Raw genomic sequence first — 26,610 nt, 5'->3', positions numbered from 1 at the left:
CGCACACACACACACACAGCTTGATACGCTGGTACACCTGCGGCTCCCTCCTCCCCCCTGGAGAGAACCTGTCTGATCAAAAGACTGCTTACGTGAACAGGCATTTAACCACTAACACTAACACACAGCTGTCCACAGCAATCTACAAGCCCTTGATGTACTGTACTCACATTCTATTGAATTAGATGAAGACAGAGAGACAGAGAGAGAAGCACAAAGGTTACTAGGTGTGTTTGATCAGACTAACACAAGAGAAGGAAGAATAGGAATGAATAGGGATGAATGAGAGTGAAAGGATGGTGATGGTAATAGGTGTGTAGTGTGTATACACACACACACACACACACACCTTCGCTGGCATGACCCCAGCCTTAGCTTGTTAGATGTTGGCCAGCTGTGGAGAGGGTTGATGTTTAATTGTGTTCTGGGTGCGTATGGACATCTGGGATACATGGAGGGAGGGAGCAAGGGAGGAGAGAGGTAGCGAGCGCGCGAGAGAGGGATGTGGAAGGGAGGGAGGGATGGTCCTTTGAAGTTGTCACCCTCAGGATACACATGTTCTCTCTTCTCTCACATCTCAGAACAGTTGATGTAATGGAATAGATATGCAGTTTAACACTGTTCAAAGTGCCATCACCTCAGAGTAAAGAGAGGGATGGAGAGAAAGAGAGAGAGGGGGGGCAGTGCATGTGATGTGTGAATTCATGCTGTCATTGCTGTGTGTGTCACTCAGTTATAGGACCCTTCGGTAGCAACGCAGCATATGGAGGTGTCTATTCACCTGCCATTTGAACACAGGACCACCCGTGGGGTCCTAATGTGTCAACAGTAATTAAGCATCGTTCAAGTCAACGTCTCCATCTCCCTACACTGTTAGTGCTGCTCTGTAAACTAGCGTGTCTTGATTGATTTGACTTGACAGGTAGCGTAGAGGTGATGTGATCTTCGTCTGACTGACAGATTGAGCCGTCACATTGACTTAATTGAACACTAACTAAGATGGTAGACGCCTGTTACAGACTACACCTGTCCCATTGGTTATAATGGATGGAGTTCAGACGACTTTACACCATGTGATACAATAGGCTGATTGGTCTTCTCAAACCAATGGGAATATATCACTGATTTCCAAAAACACTTGCAAATATTCCAGTTTGCCCTTTACGTGATTGTCTTCATATTGTGTTCCGTTGAATGAAACCTTCTGGGTGGTGTTTAAATCAAATCCAAATCAAATCCAATTTTATTTGTCACATACACATGGTTAGCAGATGTTAATGCGAAACATCATGTGAAATAAATGTGCTTTTTGTTCAGGGGACAATGCAGTGATAACCAAAAACCAAGTGGATTAAATAACATAACAACTAAAACTGTCTTATACACAGTGTAAGGGGATAAAGAATATGTACATAAGGATATATACGTGATGGTACAGAGCAGCATAAAACAGTAGATGGTATCGAGTACAGTATATACATATGAGATGAGTATGTAGACAAAGTAAACAAAGTGGCATAGTTAAAGTGGCTAGTGATACATGTATTACATAAGGATGCAGTCGATGATGTAGAGTACAGTATTATACGTATGCATATTAGATGAATAATGTAGGGTAAGTAACATTATATAAGGTAGCATTGTTTAAATGGCTAAGTGATTATATTTACATCATTTCCCATCAATTCCCAAAACCAAGTGGCTGGAGTTATAAAACAGTGGATTATACGCACATGCAGCACACTTGGCAAACCAAGTGGTTATACGGCTGTTTAACAGTCTGATAGCCTGGATTATAGATATGCAAGCTGTTTTTCAGTCTCTCAGTCTCTAAATGATCATGTATAAAACCAAGTGGGATGAATCTATTCAAAACCATTTTATCATCCAAAAAACAGTTTATACATAACAAAAACCAAGTGGATTATACGTACATGCAAAAACCAAGTGGATTATACGTAAACACATGAAAATGGATCATACGTACATGCACACACACTAACTGGATTAGAGAACACCTTCAACCAAGTGGATTAACATCATGTGATTTAATACATGCACACACACACACAAGACCAAGTGGATTATACGTACATGCACACACACTTGGATTATACGTTGCAGGGAATGTGGATTATACGTACATGCACACACACTAAGACCAAACTTAAGGGCTTTACTACTTGATTGCATTCTTTACAGAAATAAGAAGATAAGAACTCTCTCAATTTAATTGGATTTCCTCTAAAAAGATATATTGCAATGCAACACTAGTGTGTTTTTAGAAACTGGTGGGCTCAGATAGCCAATTAATCACTGAAGCGGCTACATGTGTTTTGCTGTCACATAGTCTTTGTTTAATGGAGGTGAATGACAACGAAGAGCCTGTAGATGAAGACATGCAATTACCAGCCTATTTCCTTATCTAGGCTTAGGGTTTATGACCATATAAGGATCATATTCAGTCACATGAAGTACTGTACATGAATAGTGCAAGGAATTCACGAGTACAGTCTGTGTGTGTGTGTGTGTGTGTGTGTGTGTGTGTGCATGTGTGTGTGTGTGACCAAACTCAGAGCTTTAATTGACTGCATTCTTTACAGAAATAAGAAAATAAGAACTCCCTCAATTTAATTGTGTGTGTGTGTGTGTGTGTGTGTGTGTGTGTGTGTGTGTGTGTGTGTGTGTGTGTGTGTATTTCCTGTGTGTTTGTGTGTGTGTGTGTGTGTGTGTGTGCTTTTCATTAGCCTAATATGCAGGTATTACTACAGCCCAATAAGATACTTGATATCCCCTCCATTTCAATTACTGAAACCACAGTGAAGAGAAATATAATGGAAAGCAAATTATTGTCATTGTTGATGAGGTTTCCTCTCTCATCTGGTCTGTGTGTGGTGTCAGTGTGTGTCTGATTGAGGTTGAAGGGGGACGTGCTGTATGTGTGTGTGTGTGTGTGTGTGCATCCGTGTGTGTGCACAACTACAAGTATGTGTGTGTGTGTGTGTGTGTGTGTGTGTGTGTGTGTGTGTGTGTGTGTGTGTGTGTGTGTGTGTGTGTGTGTGTATGCGCTCCTGTGTCACCATCATGATCTATCTGTGCTCGCTCTTAAAGGACAAACACATCAATCACAACAGCGGCCATTTTGTTCTGAATAAGAAAAGGGGTCAGTAGGCTAGCTCAGGCTAACTCAGGAATCTCCATGTATTTACATAGTGCTGGTACTGTACAACCAATATTATCTTGAGAAACCCATTCATTTATTTATTTTCAACCTGCAACTAACTCTCTTACTCTCAAACAGACAGATCCCACTCATTCCAAAACCATTTCCCATGTCTCATTTTCTCAGATCACATTGTCTCCTTCCCTCTCCTCTCTCTGTCACTCTGTCCTCTCCCTCTTTAGCGCAGCAATCAGACTCTCGTAAGGGAAGGATACATTTTCATGACAATGTGATCTGTAAAGCTCAAAGAGGGTAACAGTGGTAGAGCACTGATGTGTGTGTCTGTGAACATCTCTTCCTCCACATGAGAAATGGTTGTGGAATGAGTGGGATCTGTCTGTTTGAGAGACGTTGATGTAGAGAATTCATATAGTCCTTTGAGTATTTCCCCCTCCACTCACCCCGAACATTTCACATGTCAACCCATGTGTTTCTGTGTGTTGTCACCTGTCATGCTATTGTCTGTAGTCATAAACACATTACACGCACATTGTGTGTGTTTCGACTCGTTCAGCCAAAAGGACAAATCTTTCCACTCATGTCATTCATTTGAGTCAGTAATGCCCAAAGCATGCAGGATCCCTTACAGGTGAACGATGAACGGAAAACTCCAAAGAGTCATGATTCTACCAGCCTTTTGTTCACGTGTCGTTCACCAAAGGGAGTTTAATGAAGCTGAGACTTGTAAACGTGTCGTTCACCAAAGGGAGTTTAATGAAGCTGAGACTTGTAAACGTGTCGTTCACCAAAGGGAGTTTAATGAAGCTGAGACTTGTAAACGTGTCGTTCACCAAAGGGAGTTTAATGAAGCTGAGACTTGTAAACGTGTCGTTCACCAAAGGGAGTTTAATGAAGCTGAGACTTGTAAACGTGTCGTTCACCAAAGGGAGGTTAATGAAGCTGAGACTTGTAAACGTGTCGTTCACCAAAGGGAGGTTAATGAAGCTGAGACTTGTAAACGTGTCGTTCACCAAAGGGAGTTTAATGAAGCTGAGACTTGTAAACGTGTCGTTCACCAAAGGGAGTTTAATGAAGCTGAGACTTGTAAATGTGTCGTTCACCAAAAGGAGCTTAATGAAGCTGAGACTTGTAAACGTGTCGTTCACCAAAAGGAGCTTAATGAAGCTGAGACTTGTAAACGTGTCGTTCACCAAAAGGAGCTTAACTTCTTGCGGCGAGCCATCCCGGATCCGGGATCGTGAATAACTATTCATGAAAATCGCAAATGAAATGAAATCAATATGCTAGCTCTCAAGCTTAGCCTTTTGTTAACAACACTGTCATCCCAGATTTTCAAAAATATGCTTCTCAACCATAGCAAAACTAGCATTTGTGTAACAGTATTGATAGCTATTGATAGCTAGCAATAGCATGTAGCGTTAGCATTCAGCAGGCAACATTTTCACAAAAACCAGAAAACCATTCAAATGAAATCATTTACCTTTGAAGAACTTCGGATGTTTTCAATGAGGAGACTCTCAGTTAGATAGCAAATGTTCAGTTTTTCCTGAAAGAGTATTTGTTTAGGAGAAATCGCTCCATTTTGTGCGTCACGTTTAGCTACTAAAAAAACCTGTATCCAGGATTGTGTAAATCTATCCGCAAACTCATTAGCATAACACAACGTTAACTATTCATGAAAATCGCAAATGAAATGAAATCAATACGCTAGCTCTCAAGCTTAGCCTTTTGTTAACAACACTGTCATCTCAGATTTTCAAAAATATGCTTCTCAACCATAGCAAAACTAGCATTTGTGTAACAGTATTGATAGCTATTGATAGCTAGCATTAGCATTTAGCGTTAGCATTCATCAGGCAACATTTTCACAAAAAACAGAAAACCATTCAAATAAAATCATTTGCCTTTGAAGAACTTTGGATGTTTTCAATGAGGAGACTCTCAGTTAGATAGCAAATGTTCAGTTTTTCCTGAAAGATTATTTGTTTAGGAGAAATCGGTCCGTTTTCTGCGTCATGTTTGTCTACCAAAAAAAAACGAAAATTCATTCGTCAAAACGACAAACTTTTTTCCAAATTAACTCCATAATATCGACTGAAACATGGTAAACGTTGTTTAGAATCAATCCTCAACGTGTTTTTCACATATCTCTTCGATGATATATCGTTAGTGGAAGTGTGCTTTCCCCTCTGAATCCCATGGCAAAATGCCTGCAGCTGAAGTTTACGCACCAATTTAGACAAAGGACACCGGGCGGACCCCTGGCAAATGTAGTCTCTTATGGCCAATCTTCCAATGATATGCCTACAAATACGTCACAATGCTGCAGACACCTTGGACGAACGGCAGAGAGCTTATGCTCGTTCATGGCACATTCACAGCCATATAAGGAGACGATGGAAAACAGAGCCTCAAAAATTCTGCTCATTTCCTGTTTGAGGTTTCATCTTGGTTTCGCCTGTAGCATGAGATCTGTGGCACTCACAGATAATATCTTTGCAGTTCTGGAAACGTCAGTGTGTTTTCTTTCCAAAGCTGCCAATTATATGCATAGTCGAGCATCTTTTCGTGACAAAATATTGCGCTTTAAACGGGCACGTTTTTTTATCCAATAATGACATAGCGCCCCCATAGGTTGAAGAGGTTAATGAAGCTGAGACTTGTAAATGTGTCGTTCACCAAAAGGAGCTTAATGAAGCTGAGACTTGTAAACGTGTCGTTCACCAAAAGGAGCTTAATGAAGCTGAGACTTGTAAACGTGTGCTTTAAACAATGTGCATTTGTTGATTGCTAGGCATACAAATCAGATGATTGATTGGTACATTTGAAATTAGGTGTAGTTGTGTCCGCAACCGGACTAGATTGTGAATGACTCTTGGTGGAATGCATTGCATTGCCGTGAGGGTGATCAGCACAATATCATTTGCGAACTGCTGCCCCCCAAACGATTCTCGAGATTGACTTTGTTGAGCAGAGACTGTGTGTGTTTTTGTCCATCATAACATTCAATAATCAATTACAAAGCAGTGTCCATCATAACATTCAATAATCAATTAATTGCAGTCATTGTTGCACCATGCGATCATTTATCAGTTCTGATGTCTTTGTATTCTCTACGCTGCCTGGAGCATGATCTGTTGAGCCTGAGCTCATATATGACAGACAGGTGTGGTGAGATCATATATGACAGACAGGTGTGGTGAGATCATATATGACAGACAGGTGTGGTGAGATCATATATGACAGACAGGTGTGGTGACATCATATATGACAGACAGGTGTGGTGACATCATATATGACAGACAGGTGTGGTGAGATCATCATGTGGTGAGATCATATATGACAGACAGGTGTGGTGAGATCATATATGACAGACAGGTGTGGTGAGATCATATATGACAGACAGGTGTGGTGAGATCATATATGACAGACAGGTGTGGTGAGATCATATATGACAGACAGGTGGTGAGTCATATATGACAGACAGGTGTGGTGAGATCATATATGACAGACAGGTGTGGTGAGATCATATATGACAGACAGGTGTGGTGAGATCATATATGACAGACAGGTGTGGTGAGATCATATATGACAGACAGGTGTACTGTCATCTCCAAGAACTTGAGTGGACAATGTGTTGACTTGGTCAGTCCTCTGGCATAGGGGCTGGACACATCAATATTCCCTCTTCTACCCTGCTCTGATGCCCGCATGCTCAGCAGCATTAGATAATGCAGTATAGTGGTTGTTCTGGTTTCTACAGTAACACAGGTGTTAAAGGAGATGTGAGTGAAATAACATATTATTCTTCTCCCCTCAACCCTTCATTCCTCCTCCCCATCATCTCTCCTTCTCTACCCATGTACTCCTCCTCCCCCATCCTCTCTCCTTCTCTACCCATGTACTCCTCCTCCCCATCCTCTCTCCTTCTTCTCTACCCATGTACTCCTCTGTTTCTACTCAGTCCTCTGGCATCTGGACACATCCCCCTCTTCTATGCCTGATGCCCGCATGCTCAGCAGCATTAGATAATGCAGTATAGTGGTTGTTCTGGTTTCTACTCCTCCTCCCCATCCTCTCTCCTTCTCCTCTACCCATGTACTCCTCTGTTTCTATCACTCCTCCTCCCCATCCTCTCTCCTTCTCCTCTACCCATGTACTCCTCTGTTTCTATCACTCCTCCTCCCCATCCTCTCTCCTTCTCCTCTACCCATGTACTCCTCTGTTTCTATCACTCCTCCTCCCCATCCTCTCTCCTTCTCCTCTACCCATGTACTCCTCTGTTTCTCTGTTTCTATCACTCCTCCCTCTCCCATCCTCTCCCCATCCTTCTCCTCTACCCATGTACTCCTCTGTTTCTATCACTCCTCCTCCCCATCCTCTCTCCTTCTCCTCTACCCATGTACTCCTCTGTTTCTATCACTCCTCCTTCTCCATCCTCTCTCCTTCTCCTCTACCCATGTACTCCTCCTCCTTTCTATCACTCCTCCTCCCCATCCTCTCTCCTTCTCCTCTACCCATGTACTCCTCCTCCCCATCCTCTCTCCTTCTCCTCTACCCATGTACTCCTCTGTTTCTATCACTCCTCCTCCCCATCCTCTCTCCTTCTCCTCTACCCATGTACTCCTCTGTTTCTATCACTCCTCCTCCCCATCCTCTCTCCTTCTCCTCTACCCATGTACTCCTCCTCCCCATCCTCTCTCCTTCTCCTCTACCCATGTACTCCTCTGTTTCTATCACTCCTCCCTCCCCCCATCCTCTCTCCTTCTCCTCTACCCATGTACTCCTCTGTTTCTATCCTCCTCCTCCCCATCCTCTCTCTCTTCTCCTCTACCCATGTACTCCTCTGTTTCTATCACTCCTCCTCCCCATCCTCTCTCCTTCTCCTCTACCCATGTACTCCTCTGTTCCTATCACTCCTCCTCCCCATCCTCCCCATCCCTCTGTTTCTCCTTCCTCTCTCCTTCTCCTCCCCCATGTACTCCTCTGTTTCTATCACTCCTCCTCATCCTCTCTCCTTGTCCTCTACCCATGTAGTCCTCTGTTTCTATCACTCCTCTTCCCCATCCTCTCTCCTTCTCCTCTACCCATGTACTCCTCTGTTTCTATCACTCCTCCTCCCCATCCTCTCTCCTTCTCCTCTACCCATGTACTCCTCTGTTTCTGTCACCCCTCATCTTTCCATTCTCTTAATTATCTTCCTGAATCCACCTGAATGTGTTTTTCTGAGATAAGTCAATGGCACATCCACAATTGGATAACTATGTATTTTTGTATGGAAGAGGAATCAGAGGAACGAGTCTATAGAGGGAGAGAGAGACAGAGAGAAAGATTCCGGCCCAGTCATGTTGGATTGCAAAATCGAATCAAGCTGCTCAGAAGCAATTTCAATTAATCTGTGTGTGCATTGGAGCCACATGCTTTGTCTTGTAGCCAATCCCACTTGGCTTATCAGACACAATTTGTGGTGGATGCACCCTGTCCACACACACACTCCACTGTTACGGCCTGGCAGCCAAGATGGCACTTCATCCAACACTACTAAATGTTATTCACTTTTATTGAGATTGACATTTCAGCTGTCCAGGTTGTTGAAGTAGAGTTTCTATAAGGACTGTACCACATTATTCCATTTCCATCTTATTGTCACCATTATCATTACTTACACTCTGAAGGACTGTACCACTTCATAGAGAGAGAGAGAGAGAGAGAGAGAGAGAGAGACAGACAGACAGACAGACAGACAGACAGACAGACAGACAGACAGACAGACAGACAGACAGACAGACAGACAGACAGACAGACAGACAGACAGACAGACAGGGAGAGAGACAGAGATTTGTATACACATTAACATACACAATATAACCATTCTCCATGTTCTGTACTGTATTTATTCCTGGTCCAGTGCTGCTGTGTTTGGGGAATGATGACATATTGAAGGTTTATTTGCATAAAGATCTACTGTATAAGGCTAGGTACACGATCCATGTGTCTGGTCCAGTGCTGCTGTGTTTAGGGAATGATGACATATTGAAGGTTTATTTGCATAAAGATCTACTGTATAAGGCTAGGTACACGATCCATGTGTCTGGTCCAGTGCTGCTGTGTTTAGGGAATGATGACATATTGAAGGTTTATTTGCATAAAGATCTACTGTATAAGGCTAGGTACACGATCCATGTGTCTGGTCCAGTGCTGCTGTGTTTAGGGAATGATGACATATTGAAGGTTTATTTGCATAAAGATCTACTGTATAAGGCTAGGTACACGATCCATGTGTCTGTTTCTTTGGGAGATACGGGAGAAAGGTGTATTATTTAAAACGGTGTATTAGTGTAAGGAGGATCTATAGGTTGTGTATTAAGGCTTATTGAAAGGGCTCCATAATGACTTCATATGCATAACACCTTTTTCAACCAATCACCTCTATCTAACAACATCAACAAACCTCATGATCAACCTCAGGCATTATTACCATGTGTGGTATGAGGTATTTGTGCTCGCTGTTCAAAACGGTTTCTATTTTCTCTTCTTGTTTGTCTTCCCACTTCCTCAACCAATCAATCGAATGTATTTATAAAGCCCTTTCTACATCAGCAGATGTCACCACGTGTTTATACAGAAACTCCTCCCTAAAACCCCAAACAGCAAGATGCAGGTGTAGAAGCACGGTGGCTAGGAAGAACTCCTTAGAAAGGCACATGTTGAGCCCTAAATGTTGACTCCTCCCCCAGCTAAACAGTGACACAGCCAACTGTATCTGATTTCATATCACTTTGTACAATTGAACAGTAAAAGCAACCTCCGGATTTTTGAAACTGAAACTGTAATGAAGAAATATAAAGATTGAATGATGAACATGTGTAAAATGTATTGTAAATATCAAGCCGGATGGCAATATAAACCATGGTAATCTCCCACGGGAATAGAACAGAAGACATGTTAGAGAGAAGAGAAAGGAAAGTCTAGAATGTTAAAACCACGTTGTCCTTCACCAACCCTTCCCTGGTAGCTTTGCTGCAGTACCTGACTCCGTTGTAAAATGTATTGTATGAAAATAAAAAATACATTGAAATTGTTTATGACAAAAGACTGTCTCAAGTTTCAATGGGTGTTTATTAACAGTGCGTTTGTCATGTGTATTGTGTGCTGCATGCGTACACAGATCACACATTCATTCAAGGCACAGGCACAAATGTCTAAACATATGTTAATGAAGGTGTTTCCATGAGTAATTGGACGTCGGCCTTCAAAAGCAGCAACAGCAGATCCCAGTCAAGACCTAAAGAGACCCAAAGACCCGGAAAACACAAGAATCATCCACTGACTGCTATACCATCTGTTACAGCCCGTAACTCAATGAGTCAGGTTCTATTTATACAGTATACTGTATATTCTAATAGGGAATGAAAACGTTTGACTTCTAATTTTCATTTTCATTTGAACTAATAGATAAACTGAAGGGATGGTGATGGTGATCGTGGGGTGGGGAAGGAATCTATATAGCCTTGCCACATATGTTCAATAATGATAAACTGGGTGGGTTGATCCCTGAATGCTGATTGGCTGCCAGCTGTGGTATATCAGACCGTATACCACGGGTATGACAAAACATGTATTTTTACTGCTCTAATTCTGTTGGTAACCAGTTTATAATAGCAATAAGACACCTCGGGGGTTTGTGGTCTATGGCCAATATACCACAGCCCCTCGGGCCTTATTCCTTAATCCTGACATTCTTAGAGCGTTACAAGGGGATGGTGTTGCTCCTGATGTACAGTGGCTTGGGAAAGTATTCACCCTCATGGCATTTTTCCTACTTTGTTGCCTTACAACCTGGAATTAAAATGGATGTTTGGGGGGGTTGTAATCATTTGATTTACACAACATTTCTACCACTTTGAAGATGCAAAATATTTTTTTCAACTTGAGCATGCATAACTATTCACCCACCCCCCAAAGTCAATACTTTGTAGAGCCACCATTTGCAGCAATTACAGCTGCAAGTATCTTGGGGTATGTCTCTATAAGCATGGCACATCTAGCCACTGGGATTTTTGCCAATTCTTCAAGGCAAAACTGCTCCACAAACATCCCCACAGCACGACGCTGCCACCATCATGCTTCACTGTGGGGATGGTGTTCTTGGGGTGATGAGAGATGTTGGGTTTGCGCCAGACATAGCATTTACCTTGATGGCCAAAAAGCTCAATTTCAGTCTCATCTGACCAGAGTACCTTCTTCCATATGTTTGGGGAGTCTCCTACGTGCCTTTTGGCGAACACCAAACGTGTTTGCTTATTTTTTTCGTTAAGCAATGGCTTTTTTCTGGCCACACTTCCCTAAGTGCCGCCCTGTAAAGTAGTCCTATGGACAGATACTCCAATCTCCGCTGTGGAGTTTTGCAGCTCCTTCAGGGTTATCTTTGGTCTCTTTGTTGCCTCTCTGATTAATGCCCTCCTTGCCTGGTCCATGAGTTTTGGCAGGCGGCCCTCTCTTGGCAGGTTTGTTGTGGTCCCATATTCTTTCCATGATTAAAACATGGATTTAATGGTGCTCGGTGGGATGTTCAAAGTTTCTGATATTTTTTATAACCCAACCCTGATCTGTACTTCTCCACAACTTTGTCCCTGACCTGTTTGGAGAGGTCCTTGGTCTTCATGGTGCCGCTTGCTTAGTGGTGTTGCAGACTCTGGGGCCTTTCAGAACAGGTGTATATATACTGAGATCATGTGACAGATCATGTGACACTTAGATTGCACACAGGTGACCTTTATTGAATTTTTTTTATGTGACTTCTGAAGGTAATTGGTTGCACCAGATCTTATTTAGGGGCTTCATAGTAAAGGCGGTGACTTCTGAAGGTAATTGGTTGTATCAGATCTTATTTTGGGGCTTCATAGTAAAGGCGGTGACTTCTGAAGGTAATTGGTTGTATCAGATCTTATTTAGGGGCTTCATAGTAAAGGCGGTGACTTCTGAAGGTAATTGGTTGTATCAGATCTTATTTAGGGGCTTCATAGTAAAGGGGGTGACTTCTGAAGGTAATTGGTTGCACCAGATCTTGTTTAGGGGCTTCATAGTAAAGGCGGTGACTTCTGAAGGTAATTGGTTGCACCAGATCTTGTTTAGGGGCTTCATAGTAAAGGGGGTGACTTCTGAAGGTAATTGGTTGCACCAGATCTTGTTTAGGGGCTTCATAGTAAAGGGGGTGAATACATATGCAAGCACCACTTTTCTGTTTTTATTTAGACTATTTTGTCTACGTCCATTCAGTGAAATCCAAATAAAAATCCACTTCAATTACAGGTTGTAATGCAACAAAATAGGAACAACGCCAAGAGGGGTGAATACTTTCGCATGGCACTGTATGTAGAGTCAAACAGAACAGGATGGGAGGAAGACCTATATAGCCTTGCCATGTGTTGAAGTGTGCTTATGATGTGACCATGGCATTACAGTTGGGATGATCTTGTTCTGTTATGCACAGTAGAATCAAACCTCTCCGATGTAGAAATCTCTCTTCAAGGAGCTATAATCCACGCGGGTGGCATATAGGCCACGAAATTTAATTTTGATTTTCAATAACGTTCTTCCTGGAAGAAAATCCCCCGTTCACACTCTCTCCGCTCCTCACCGAGTCTAGGAAAGGTCAAACTTCATTTCATCTTTCTTATCATCATGACACTCGCAGAGTGGTGGCTGCCATTTTGGATTTAAGTTGTCAAAGCCTCAGCCGGGGGTGAGGGAAGTCAAGCCGGTCTCTATGGTAACTAACGTGTGACAGGCTAAGAGAATGTATCTCACACTGACCGTGACTAAATCATGTTCCTCACTGGCACCCTATTCCCTATTTAGTGCAGTACTCTCTCCTCTCTCTCTCTCTCTCTCTCTCTCTCTCTCTCTCCTGTCTCTCTCTCTCTCTCTCTCTCTCTCTCTCTCTCTGTCTCTCTCTCTCTCCTGTCTCTCTCTCTCTCTCTGTCTCTCTCTCTCTCTCTGTCTCTCTCCTCTCGCTCTCGCTCCTCTCTCTCTGTCTCTCTCTCTCTCTCTCTCTATCTCCCTCTCTCTCTGTCTCTCTCTCTCTCTCTCTCTCACACATACAAACACACACACACACACACACACACACACACACACACACACACACACACACACACACACACACACAGACCCTACACCGATACACCGTATTGTAATCATGTCCAAGAGTGTAGCATGAATTACATAATGTAATCACTGTCAGAGTCTAGAGGACAGCGAAGGAGTCAGGCTCATACACAGGTAAGAGTAAAACCACTGTATTTACTAGATCTGAGAACGGAACAAAAATCCCATTATAAAACAAAGACAAAACAGGATACGAACTCCAACATACGAAAGACAATCACGCACAAAACAGAAAGGGAAACCAGAGGGTTAAATAAGGAACATAATCATGAGATGGGAACCAGGTGTGTAAAACAGACAAAACAAAAGGAAAAATGAAACATGGATCGGTGGCAGCTAGAAAGCCGGTGACGTCAACCGCCGAACGCCGCCCAAACAAGGAGAGGGAACAACCTCGGTGGAAGTCACTGACTCTCACACAATCCAAGTCAAGTAAATGAAGACTGGTTGTTTCACTACCCTGTACTATATTGTAATGGTCTATGTCAACTCTTACTCTATGAGGTCTGGAGCCTGCTGGTTGTTCTGTTCTACCTGATAACTAACTGCACCCACCTGGTGTCCCAGGTCTAAATCAGTCCCTGATCAGAGGGGAATCACCCGCCTGGTGTCCCAGGTCTAAATCAGTCCCTGATCAGAGGGGAATCACCCACCTGGTGTCCCAGGTCTAAATCAGTCCCTGATCAGAGGGGAATCACCCGCCTGGTGTCCCAGGTCTAAATCAGTCCCTGATCAGAGGGGAATCACCCACCTGGTGTCCCAGGTCTAAATCAGTCCCTGGGGAAGAATGAAGAAAAATGGTACTGGCTTCGAGGTCCAGAGTTGAATTTGAGGGTTCTTTGACTTTCCTCACCCCCTCCTGAGACTTTTCCAATTTAAATCTAAGACGGCAGCCACCACTCTGCGAGTGTCATGATGATAAGAAAAATTAAATGAAGTTTGACCTCTATGTCATTCTGTTTCATTACTCACTTACTTCATTAGTCAGTTGGTGTGTAGCTACAGTGCCTGCAAAATCAATGTATTTCAACGTTATCCTTTGGAGTTAGGGCTATGATATGGTTTAAAGTTCCAGTACATTTGGGTCATAGTGTCTATAGCTTTGTCAACAACGTTGAAGTAAATGTTGATGAATTTGATCTGTACAAAAAGGTCATCTGTAAAAGGTGTACAGTTGAAGTTGGAAGTTTACATACACTTAGGTTGGAGTCATTAAAACTTGTTTTTCAACCACTCCACAAATTTCTTGTTAACAAATTATAGTTTTGACAAGACGGTTAGAACATCTACTTCGTGCATGACAAGTCATTTTTCCAACACTTGTTTACAGACAGATGTTTTCACTTATAATTCACTGTATCACAATTCCAGTGGGTCAGAAGTTTACATACACTAAGTTGACTGCCTTTAAACAGCTTGGAAAATTCCAGAAAATTATCTAATGGCTTTAGAAGCTTCTGATAGGCTAATTGACATCATTTGAGTCAGTTGGAGGTGTACCTGTGGATGTATTTCAAGGCCTACCTTCAAACTCAGTGCCTCTTTTCTTAACATCATGGGAAAATCAAAAGAAATCACTCAAGACCTCAGAAATTGTTTTGTAGACTTCCACAAGTCTGGTTCAACCTTGGGAGCAATTTCCAAACATTTGAAGGTACCACGCTCATCTGTACAAACAATAGTATGCAAGTATATACACCATGGGACCATGCAGCCGTCATACCGCTCAGGAAGGAGACACGTTCTGTCTCCTAGAGATGAACGTACTTTGGTGCGAAAATTGCAAATCAAGCCCAGAACAACAGCAAAGGACCTTGTGAAGATGCTGGAGGAAACAGGTACAAAAGTATCTATATCCACAGTAAAACGAGTCCTATATCGACATAACCTGAAAGGTCGCTCAGCAAGGAAGAAGCCAGACTGCGATTTGCAACTGCACATGGGGACAAAGATTGTACTATTTGGAGAAATGTCCTCTGGTCTGATGAAACAAAAATTGAACTGTTTGGCCATAATGACCATCGTTATGTTTGGAGGAAAAAGAGGGAGGCTTGCATGCCGAAGAACACAATCACAACCGTGAAGCACGGGGGTGGCAGCATCATGTTGTGGGGGTGATTTGCTGCAGGAGGGACTGGTGCACTTCACAAAATAGATGGCATCATGATGTAGGACAATTATGTGGATATATTGAAGCAACATCTCAAGCCATCAGTCAGGAAGTTAAAGCTTGGTCACAAATGGTCACAAATGGGTCTTCCAAATGGACAATATTTCCGAAGTTGTGTCAAATTGGCTTAAGGACAACAAAGTCAAGGTATTGGAGTGGCCATCACAAAGCCCTGACATCAATTCTATAGAAAATTGGTGGGCAGAACTGAAAAAGCAGGTGCGAGCAAGGAGGCCTACAAACCTGACTCAGTTACACCTTCTCTGTCAGGAGGAATGGGCCAAAATTCACCCAACTTATTGTGGGCAGCTTGTGGAAGGCGACTCGAAACGTTTGACCCAAGTTAAGCAATTTAAAGGCAATGCTACCAAATACTAATTAAGTGTGTGTAAACTTCTGAACTTCTGATGAAAGAAATAAAAGCTGAAATAAATCATTCTCTCTACTATTATTCTGACATTTCACATTCTTAAAATAAAGTGGTGATACTAACTGACTTAAGACAGGGAATTTTTACTAAGATTAAATGTCAGGAATTGTGAAAAACTGAGTTTAAATGTATTTGGCTAAGGTGTATGTATCGGGAGGAAGGGGGTGGAGGGGGACAACGCAACATAACCATCCCCTACTGTCCTCTATCTCACAACTGATTAAATAAAAACTCTCACAATTCTGCAGTGAATAGTGTGTTTTGACCTCTGTAGCACAGGCTAACACCTCACTCTTGACATAAGTATACACATCGTATTTACTGCCCCACACACTGAATTAATGACACACACACACATAAAGTGTGACAATTGGACCTTTGTTGTGAATGTGTGTGTGCTTGCATGCCTTTGTGTGCGTGTGTGATTGTGTGTGTGAAACACAGTGTGTTTGTGCTTGCATGCTTTTATGTGTCTGCCTTCTTGCCTGCCTGCCTGCCTGTGTGTGTGTGTGTGTGTGTGTGTGTGTGTGTGTGTGTGTGTGTGTGTGTGTGTGTGTGTGTGTGTGTGTGTGTGTGTGTGTGTGTGTGTCTGCCAGCCTGCTAGATACAGCAGCATCTTCACTACAGTAATTAACGTGGAGTTTCTGTAGAGTAAATTCTGGTCATGGGTGATGAGGTGATGACTCATAATGAATGATATGCGGAGGAAAGGCGACTGAAGGGATGGGGTCACTATGTGGCAGGTCCCCTCTTGTCTAGTGAGTGTGACTGGATCAGGAGAGATGGGGTCACTATGTGGCAGGTCCCCTCTTGTCTAGTGAGTGTGACTGGTTCAGGAGAGATGGGGTCACTATGTGGCAGGTCCCCTCTTGTCTAGTGAGTGTGACTGGTTCAGGAGAGATGGGGTCACTATGTGGCAGGTCCCCTCTTGTCTAGTGAGTGTGATTGGTTCAGGAGAGATAGGGTCACTATGTGGCAGGTCCCCTCTTGTCTAGTGAGTGTGAGGAGAGATGAGTGTGACTGGTTCAGGAGAGATGGGGTCACTATGTGGCAGGTCCCCTCTTGTCTAGTGAGTGTGATTGGTTCAGGAGAGATAGGGTCACTATGTGGCAGGTCCCCTCTTGTCAGGAGAGATAGGGTCACTAGTGAGTGTGACTGGTTCAGGAGAGATGGGGTCACTATGTGGCAGGTCCCCTCTTGTCTAGTGAGTGTGACTGGTTCAGGAGAGATGGGGTCACTATGTGGCAGGTCCCCTCTTGTCTAGTGAGTGTGACTGGTTCAGGAGAGGGTCACTATGGGTCACTCTTGTCTAGTGTGTGACTGGTTCAGGAGAGATCCCCAGGTCCCCTTGTCTAGTGAGTGTGACTGGTTCAGGAGAGATAGGGTCACTATGTGGCAGGTCCCCTCTTGTCTAGTGAGTGTGACTGGTTCAGGAGAGATGGGGTCACTATGTGGCAGGTCCCCTCTTGTCTAGTGAGTGTGATTGGTTCAGGAGAGATAGGGTCACTATGTGGCAGGTCCCCTCTTGTCTAGTGAGTGTGACTGGTTCAGGAGAGATAGGGTCAGTGAGTGTGATTGGTTCAGGAGAGATAGGGTCATCCCCTTTGTCTAGTGTGTGACTGGTTCAGAGAGATGTCACTATGTTAGGTCCCCTAACTCTAAGTAATAATGTGGGTCCCCTCTTGTCTAGTGATGGATCAGGAAGATGGGGTCACTATGTGGCAGGTCCCCTCTTGTCTAGTGAGTGTGATGGTTCAGGAGAGATGGGGTCACTATGTGGGTCTCAGTCTAGTGAGTGTGACTGGTTCAGGAGAGATGGGGTCACTATGTGGCAGGTCCCCTCTTGTCTAGTATGCAAAAGGGATTCATTTTAGTCCCCTCTTGTTTGAGTGTGATGGTTCAGGAGAGATGGGATCACTAGAGGCAGGTCCCCTCTTGTCTAGTGAGTGTGACAGGTTCAGAGAGATGGGGTCACTATGTGGCAGGTCCCCTCTTGTCTAGTGAGTGTGACTGGTTCAGGAGAGATGGGGTCACTATGTTTGATAGTTCTTGGGGTTCAACAAGATCTTACTAGTTTCCCTCTTGTCAAATTCAAAGATTACTGGTGGTCCCCTTGTCTAGTGAGTGATTAATTCAGGTCCCCTCTTGTCTAGTGAGTGTGACTGGTTCAGGAGAGATGGGGTCACTATGTGGCAGGGTTAATTCTCTTGTCTAGTGAGTGTGACTGGTTCAGGAGAGATGGGGTCACTATGTGGGGTTAATTCTGTGTATGTGGCAGGTCCCCTCTTGTCTAGTGGTGACTGACAGGGTTAATTCTGCTGGTTCAGTGAGTGTTACAGGGTTAATTCTGTGTGGTTACTGGTTCAGAGAGGGTTAATTCTGTGTGGTTACATGGGTTAATTCTGTGTTGTTACAGGGTTAATTCTGTGAGAGATGGGGTTACAGGGTTAATTCTGTGTTGTTACAGGGTTAATTCTTCTGTTCAGTAGAGATGGGGTCACTCAGGTCCCCTCTGTCTAGTGAGAAAGACTGGTTCAGGAGAGATGGGGTCACTATGTGGCAGGTCCTGTTACAGGGTTAATTCTGTGTTGTTACAGGGTTAATTCTGTGTGGTTACAGGGTTAATTCTGTCTAGTGGTTACAGGGTTAATTCTGTGTTGTTACAGGGTTAATTCTGTGTGGTTACAGGGTTAATTGGTGCGTGGTTACAGGGTTAATTCTGTTAATTCTGGTGTGGTTACAGGGTTAATTCTGGTTCGTGGTTACAGGGTTAATTCTGTGTGGTTACAGGGTTAATTCTGTGGTTACAGGTCCCCTCTTGTCTGTGAGTGTGACTGGTTACAGGAGATGTTAATTCTGGATCCAGCATCATGTTAATTGGTTGTATCCAGTGTCTGTCTACATGGTTAACGGTGCTCTGGATCAGCATCATGAGGTTGTATCCAGTGGTGGTTAAGGTTCAGGAGGGTTAATCTGGATCCAGCATCATGAGGTTGTATCTGTGGTCTACAGAACTGGTTAATGCTCTGGATCCAGCATCATGAGTTTGTATCCAGTGGTCTAAGAAGCGTGCTCTGGATCCAGTATCATGAGGTTGTATCCAGTGGTCTAAGAAGCGTTCTCTGGATACAGCATCATGAGGTTGTATCCAGTGGTCTAAGAAGCGTGCTCTGGATCAAGCATCATGAGGTTGTATCCAGTGGTCTAAGAAGCGTGCTCTGGATCCAGCATCATGAGTTTGTATCCAGTGGTCTAAGAAGCGTGCTCTGGATCCAGCATCATGAGGTTGTATCCAGTGGTCTAAGAAGCGTGCTCTGGATCCAGCATCATGAGGTTGTATCCAGTGGTCTAAGAAGCGTGCTCTGGATCCAGCATCATGAGGTTGTATCCAGTGGTCTAAGAAGCGTTCTCTGGATCCAGCATCATGGGGTTGTATCCAGTGGTCTAAGAAGCGTGCTCTGGATCCAGCATCATGAGGTTGTATCCAGTGGTCTAAGAAGCGTGCTCTGGATCCAGCATCATGAGGTTGTATCCAGTGGTCTAAGAAGCGTGCTCTGGATCCAGCATCATGAGGTTGTATCCAGTGGTCTAAGAAGCGTGCTCTGGATCAAGCATCATGAGGTTGTATCCAGTGGTCTAAGAAGCGTGCTCTGGATCCAGCATCATGAGGTTGTATCCAGTGGTCTAAGAAGCGTGTTCTGGATCCAGTATCCAGAGCCGGGCAACTGTTTGTCTTCTTTTGTAGGAAGCACAGAGGAAGGCATTTATCAACGTCCTCAGAGCCTTTTCAAACGTCTGAAATTGCGATCCGGCTGGATAGGCTGGATAGGTGGGTGGCTGTGGAGCTGCGTGTTGTATATTTTCTCCAGTGGCTCAGTCACGGAGAAAGATAGAGGGAAACCTTGCCTGTAGTCTCCCTGTAGTCTCCCTGACGTCTCTCACACACACACACACACACACACACACACACACACACACACACACACACACACACACACACACACACACACACACACACACACACACACACACACACACACACACACACACAAACACAAACACACACTAACACACCATAACAAAACGTTCATGGGCTAGAAGACTGAGAGGCGACAAACAAGCCAATATTAAGAAAACAGGGAGAGAAGTTTGTGTGTGTGTGTGTGTGTGTGTGTGTGTGTGTCATAGAGAGAGATGAGGAATGGAGAGTGATAAAAAGGAGAACATGAGGGTAAATGAAGGTAAATGATAGGACGACCAGGGAGCACTGTTGCGGTGTTGAAGAATGAGACTGGTTTTTGCAGCAGTGCTTGTGATGCATTTCCTTAGCTCTTTCTCTCGCTCTGTCTCCCTCGTTTCATTTCTCTCTTTATCTCTCCCTCGTTTCATTTCTCTCTCTATCTGCACCCCCCATTATTCTCTCCCCCATTCCCTAAGCTCTGTTTCTTTTTTCTCATTCTCTACCTCCTCAGCTCTTTCTCTCTCTCTCTCTCTCTCTATATATATATATATATATATATATATATATATATATCTCGTTCTCTCTTCCTCTCTATTTGTCTCTCCCACTCGTTTCATCAGCTTTTTTCTCTTTCCCTCCCACATTTAATCAGTTCTTTAATTCTCTCTCTCTCTCTCCCTCTCTCCCTCTCTCCCCCTCTCTCTCTCTCTCGTTGAGAGAGAAACCCCTTGAGCACATCCTGTCAAAGAAACATGGATCACCACAGATAACACTGCTACTCCTACTGCTCTCTCTTCGTCCGCCCACGTGTTCTCGCACACCCCGAGAGCTTCTGGTCAGCGGGGTGGTGGCACCGGGATCCTCATCTCTCCCAAGTGGTCATTCTCTCTTTCTCCCCTTACCCATCTGTCTATCGCCTCCTTTGAATTCCATGCTGTCACAGTTACCAGCCCTTTCAAGCTTAACATCCTTATCATTTATCGCCCTCCAGGTTCCCTCGGAGAGTTCATCAATGAGCTTGATGCCTTGATAAGCTCCTTTCCTGAGGACGGCTCACCTCTCACAGTTCTGGGCGACTTTAACCTCCCCACGTCTACCTTTGACTCATTCCTCTCTGCCTCCTTCTTTCCACTCCTCTCCTCTTTTGACCTCTCCCTCTCACCTTCCCCCCTACTCACAAGGCAGGCAATACGCTCGACCTCATCTTTACTAGATGCTGTTCTTCCACTAACCTCATTGCAACTCCCCTCCAAGTCTCCGACCACTACCTTGTATCCTTTTCCCTCTCGCTCTCATCCAACACTTCCCACACTGCCCCTACTCGGATGGTATCGCGCCGTCCCAACCTTCGCTCTCTCTCCCCCGCTACTCTCTCCTCTTCCATCCTATCATCTCTTCCCTCTGCTCAAACCTTCTCCAACCTATCTCCTGATTCTGCCTCCTCAACCCTCCTCTCCTCCCTTTCTGCATCCTTTGACTCTCTATGTCCCCTATCCTCCAGGCCGGCTCGGTCCTCCCCTCCCGCTCCGTGGCTTGACGACTCATTGCGAGCTCACAGAACAGGGCTCCGGGCAGCCGAGCGGAAATGGAGGAAAACTCGCCTCACTGCGGACCTGGCATCCTTTCACTCCCTCCTCTCTACATTTTCCTCTTCTGTCGCTGCTGCTAAAGCCACTTTCTACCACTTTAAATTCCAAGCATCTGCCTCTAACCCTAGGAAGCTCTTTGCCACCTTCTCCTCCCTCCTGAATCCTCCTCCCCCTCCCCCTCCTCCCCTCTCTGCAGATGACTTCGTCAACCATTTTGAAAAGAAGGTCGACGACATCCGATCCTCGTTTGCTAAGTCAAACGACACCGCTGGTTCTGCTCACACTGCCCTACCCTGTGCTCTGACCTCTTTCTCCCCTCTCTCTCCAGATGAAATCTCGCGTCTTGTGACGGCCGGCCGCCCAACAACCTGCCCGCTTGACCCTATCCCCTCCTCTCTTCTCCAGACCATTTCCGGAGACCTTCTCCCTTACCTCACCTCGCTCATCAACTCATCCCTGACCGCTGGCTACGTCCCTTCCGTCTTCAAGAGAGCGAGAGTTGCACCCCTTCTGAAAAAACCTACACTCGATCCCTCTGATGTCAACAACTACAGACCAGTATCCCTTCTTTCTTTTCTCTCCAAAACCCTTGAACGTGCCGTCCTTGGCCAGCTCTCCCGCTATCTCTCTCAGAATGACCTTCTTGATCCAAATCAGTCAGGTTTCAAGACTAGTCATTCAACTGAGACTGCTCTTCTCTGTATCACGGAGGCGCTCCGCACTGCTAAAGCTAACTCTCTCTCCTCTGCTCTCATCCTTCTAGACCTATCGGCTGCCTTCGATACTGTGAACCATCAGATCCTCCTCTCAACCCTCTCCGAGTTGGGCATCTCCGGCGCGGCCCACACTTGGATTGCGTCCTACCTGACAGGTCGCTCCTACCAGGTGGCGTGGCGAGAATCTGTCTCCTCACCACGTGCTCTCACCACTGGTGTCCCCCAGGGCTCTGTTCTAGGCCCTCTCCTATTCTCGCTATACACCAAGTCACTTGGCTCTGTCATAACCTCACATGGTCTCTCCTATCATTGCTATGCAGACGACACACAATTAATCTTCTCCTTTCCCCCTTCTGATGACCAGGTGGCGAATCGCATCTCTGCATGTCTGGCAGACATATCAGTGTGGATGACGGATCACCACCTCAAGCTGAACCTCGGCAAGACGGAGCTGCTCTTCCTCCCGGGAAGGACTGCCCGTTCCATGATCTCGCCATCACGGTTGACAACTCCACTGTGTCCTCCTCCCAGAGCGCTAAGAACCTTGGCGTGATCCTGGACAACACCCTGTCGTTCTCAACTAACATCAAGGCGGTGGCCCGTTCCTGTAGGTTCATGCTCTACAACATCCGCAGAGTACGACCCTGCCTCACACAGGAAGCGGCGCAGGTCCTAATCCAGGCACTTGTCATCTCCCGTCTGGATTACTGCAACTCGCTGTTGGCTGGGCTCCCTGCCTGTGCCATTAAACCCCTACAACTCATCCAGAACGCCGCAGCCCGTCTGGTGTTCAACCTTCCCAAGTTCTCTCACGTCACCCCGCTCCTCCGCTCTCTCCACTGGCTTCCAGTTGAAGCTCGCATCCGCTACAAGACCATGGTGCTTGCCTACGGAGCTGTGAGGGGAAAGGCACCTCAGTACCTCCAGGCTCTGATCAGGCCCTACACCCAAACAAGGGCACTGCGTTCATCCACCTCTGGCCTGCTCGCCTCCCTACCACTGAGGAAGTACAGTTCCCGCTCAGCCCAGTCAAAACTGTTCGCTGCTCTGGCCCCCCAATGGTGGAACAAACTCCCTCACGACGCCAGGACAGCGGAGTCAATCACCACCTTCCGGAGACACCTGAAACCCCACCTCTTTAAGGAATACCTAGGATAGGATAAAGTAATCCTTCTCACCCCCCCACCCCTTAAAAGATTTAGATGCACTATTGTAAAGTGGCTGCTCCACTGGATGTCATAAGGTGAATGCACCAATTTTTAAGTCGCTCTGGATAAGAGCGTCTGCTAAATGACTTAAATGTAATGTAAATGTAAAGAAGAAGCCGACACCCTCAACTTTTCCTTTCCTGTCAGATAAATTAAATATTTTAACAAGGACTGAAATCCAAGAACAGTCTTAACTACAATCCTCAATCTAGTCTAGTTTAACCTCTTCCCTCTACTCGGGACGCTTGCGTCCCAACTAGAGCTCTGGAAATGCAAATGTGCTACGCTAAATGCTAATAGTATTAGTTAAAACTCAAAAGTTCATTAAAATACACATGCAGGGTATCGAATTAAAGCTACACTCGTTGTGAATCCAGGCAACAAGTCAGATTTTTAAAATGCTTTTCGGCGACAGCATGAGAAGCTATTATCTGATAGCATGCACCAATACACTACAACACAAAAGCACAGCAGGGGACGTAAACAAAATAATTAGCATTTCGGCGTTACACAAACCGCACAATAAAATAGAAAACAGTCATTACCTTTCACCATCTTCTTTGTTGGCACTCCTAGATGTCCCATAAACACTATTGGGTCTTTATTTCGATTAAATCGGGCCATATAAAGCCAAGATATCGTTATATGTAGACTGTGTGATAAACGAAAAAAACAGCGATTTCACAACGTAACGTCATTTTTTTAAATTCAAAAAGTAGACGATAAACTTTCACAAAACACTTCGAAATACGTTTGTAATGCTACTTTAGGTATTAGTAAACGTTAATAAGCGATAAAAATCATCTTGAGGCGATGTAAAAATCATTAGCTGTCGTCTTGGAAAAAATTTCACGAGAGAGCTCTTCCAAATGATCTGGGCGGAGACTGGAGGTAAGTGGTTCCCCTGTTTCGGTTCAACCAAGAATCAAAGATGATTCAATTCACAAGACTCTAGACAACATGGGGATGCTGTGGGAGTTGAATGCTCGGTCTTATCTAATTCGGCTCACTGTGAATGAGCTGGAAGTGGCGCAAGGATATTTATTTCCATTTTCTGTGATCAGGTTTTCCTGCGCTTTCCGATGTAACGCACGTTATGTTATAGCCACAGTCGTGATTTAACCAGTTTTAAAAACGTCAGAGTGTTTCCTATCCACACATTCTAACCATATGAACGTACTATATTCCTGGCATGAGTAGCAGGGCGCTGAAATGTTGCGCGATTTTTAACAAAATGTTCAAAAAAGTAGAGGGTAGGAGCAACAAGTTAAACCTGATCTTCACTTCATTGTTGACACCCTCTCCTAGTCTCGTGTCTCCTCTCCTTGTCTCGTGTCTCCTCTCCTTGTCTCGTGTCTCCTCTCCTTGTCTCGTGTCTCCTCTCCTTGTCTCGTGCCTCCTCTCCTTGTCTCGTGTCTCCTCTCCTTGTCTCGTGTCTCCTCTCCTTGTCTCGTGTCTCCTCTCCTTGTCTCGTGTCTCCTCTCCTTGTCTCGTGTCTCCTCTCCTTGTCTCGTGTCTCCTCTCCTCTCCTCTCCTTGTCTCGTGCCTCCTCTCCTTGTCTTGTGTCTCCTCTCCTTGTCTCCTCCTCTCCTTGTTTCGTGTCTCCTCTCCTTGTCTCGTGCCTCCTCTCCTTGTCTCGTGTCTCCTCTCCTTGTCTCGTGTCTCCTCTCCTTGTCTCGTGCCTCCTCTCCTTGTCTCATGCCTCCTCTCCTTGTTTCGTGTCTCCTCTCCTTGTCTCATGTCTCCTCGCCTCTCTCGTGTCTCCTCTCCTTGTCTCGTGTCTCCTCTCCTTGTCTCGTGTCTCCTCTCCTTGTCTCGTGTCTCCTCTCCTTGTCTCATGTCTCCTCTCCTTGTCTCGTGTCTCCTCTCCTTGTCTCGTGTCTCCTCTCCTTGTCTCGTGTCTCCTCTCCTTGTCTCGTGCTCTGACTTCACCACTGCCCTTTTGTACAACAGTTAACTGCGTTCGTTAACTTATCTAGTTAACTTGCCCTGCACCAATTAAGGATTAACCCATGTCCCACTGACTTTCCATTTCCCTTTGACAGCGCCTGCAAAAAGCCATTTCCCCCTTGTGTTTTCTGTGTAGGAGGTGGATAGACCACATGCTGATTTCAGACACTGTTAGATGTTAATACATGTTAATGTGTGACAGACTCTATAGAAGGCAACACACCCTTCGTATAACATTCTATTCCTGAATATAATCTATTACATTGTTCTGTCGTCATGATTCTGACATTCCAACACTTAACTTGTCACAGCCCTTAGAATCACGTATAGAATCTAAGTAATGGGATATCTGTGTCACAGCATTTTGCTTTCACACATGCTAATATATCTTTACATAGATGACAATGACACATAGTAGACAATGACACATAGATGACAATGATACATAGATGACAGTGATACATAGATGACAATGACACATAGATGACAATGACACATAGATGACAATGATACATAGATGACAATGACACATAGATGACAATGACACATAGATGACAATGATACATAGATGACAATGATACATAGATGACAATGATACATAGATGACAATGACACATAGATGACAATGATATATAGATGACAATGACACATAGATGACAATGACACATAGATGACAATGATACATAGATGACAATGATACATAGATGACAATAACACATAGATGACAATGACACATAGATGACACATAGATGACAATGATACATAGATGACAATGATACATAGATGACAATGACATGTAGATGACAATGACACATAGATGACAATGATACATAGATGACAATGATACATAGATGACAATGACACATAGATGACAATGACACATAGATGACAATGACACATAGATGACAATGATACATAGATGACAATAACACATAGATGACAATGACACATAGATGACAATGACACATAGATGACAATGATACATAGATGACAATGACACATAGATGACAATGACACATAGATGACAATGATACATAGATGACAATGATACATAGATGACAATAGATGACAATGACACATAGATGACAATGACACATAGATGACAATGACACATAGATGACAATGATGGACTGGCTGCATTGAGATGATTGGACCAGATATATATTATTTATAATACACATGGTGTTGGTGGAAATGTTTAATGATGACAATTGAAGACATAGTAGTGGAGG

At 44.4% G+C, this 26,610-nt stretch overlaps 1 protein-coding gene across 1 annotated transcript in view; it reads left to right on the top strand.

Annotated features, from left to right (window-relative positions):
• Positions 1-3,892: 3,892 nt before the first annotated feature.
• Positions 3,893-26,610, top strand: part of LOC135559804 (voltage-dependent T-type calcium channel subunit alpha-1I-like) — a 114,121-nt gene continuing 91,403 nt past the window's right edge. The window contains exon 1 of the mRNA XM_065000683.1: positions 3,893-4,421. Coding sequence (XP_064856755.1) covers positions 3,893-4,421 — 529 coding nt within the window. The remainder of the gene's footprint in view (positions 4,422-26,610) is intronic.

Source organism: Oncorhynchus nerka, linkage group LG15 (assembly GCF_034236695.1).
Source record: "Oncorhynchus nerka isolate Pitt River linkage group LG15, Oner_Uvic_2.0, whole genome shotgun sequence".
NCBI lineage: Eukaryota > Metazoa > Chordata > Actinopteri > Salmoniformes > Salmonidae > Oncorhynchus > Oncorhynchus nerka.
Note: the sequence above shows the minus strand (reverse complement) of the source record. Positions and strands in the feature narration are given on the sequence as shown.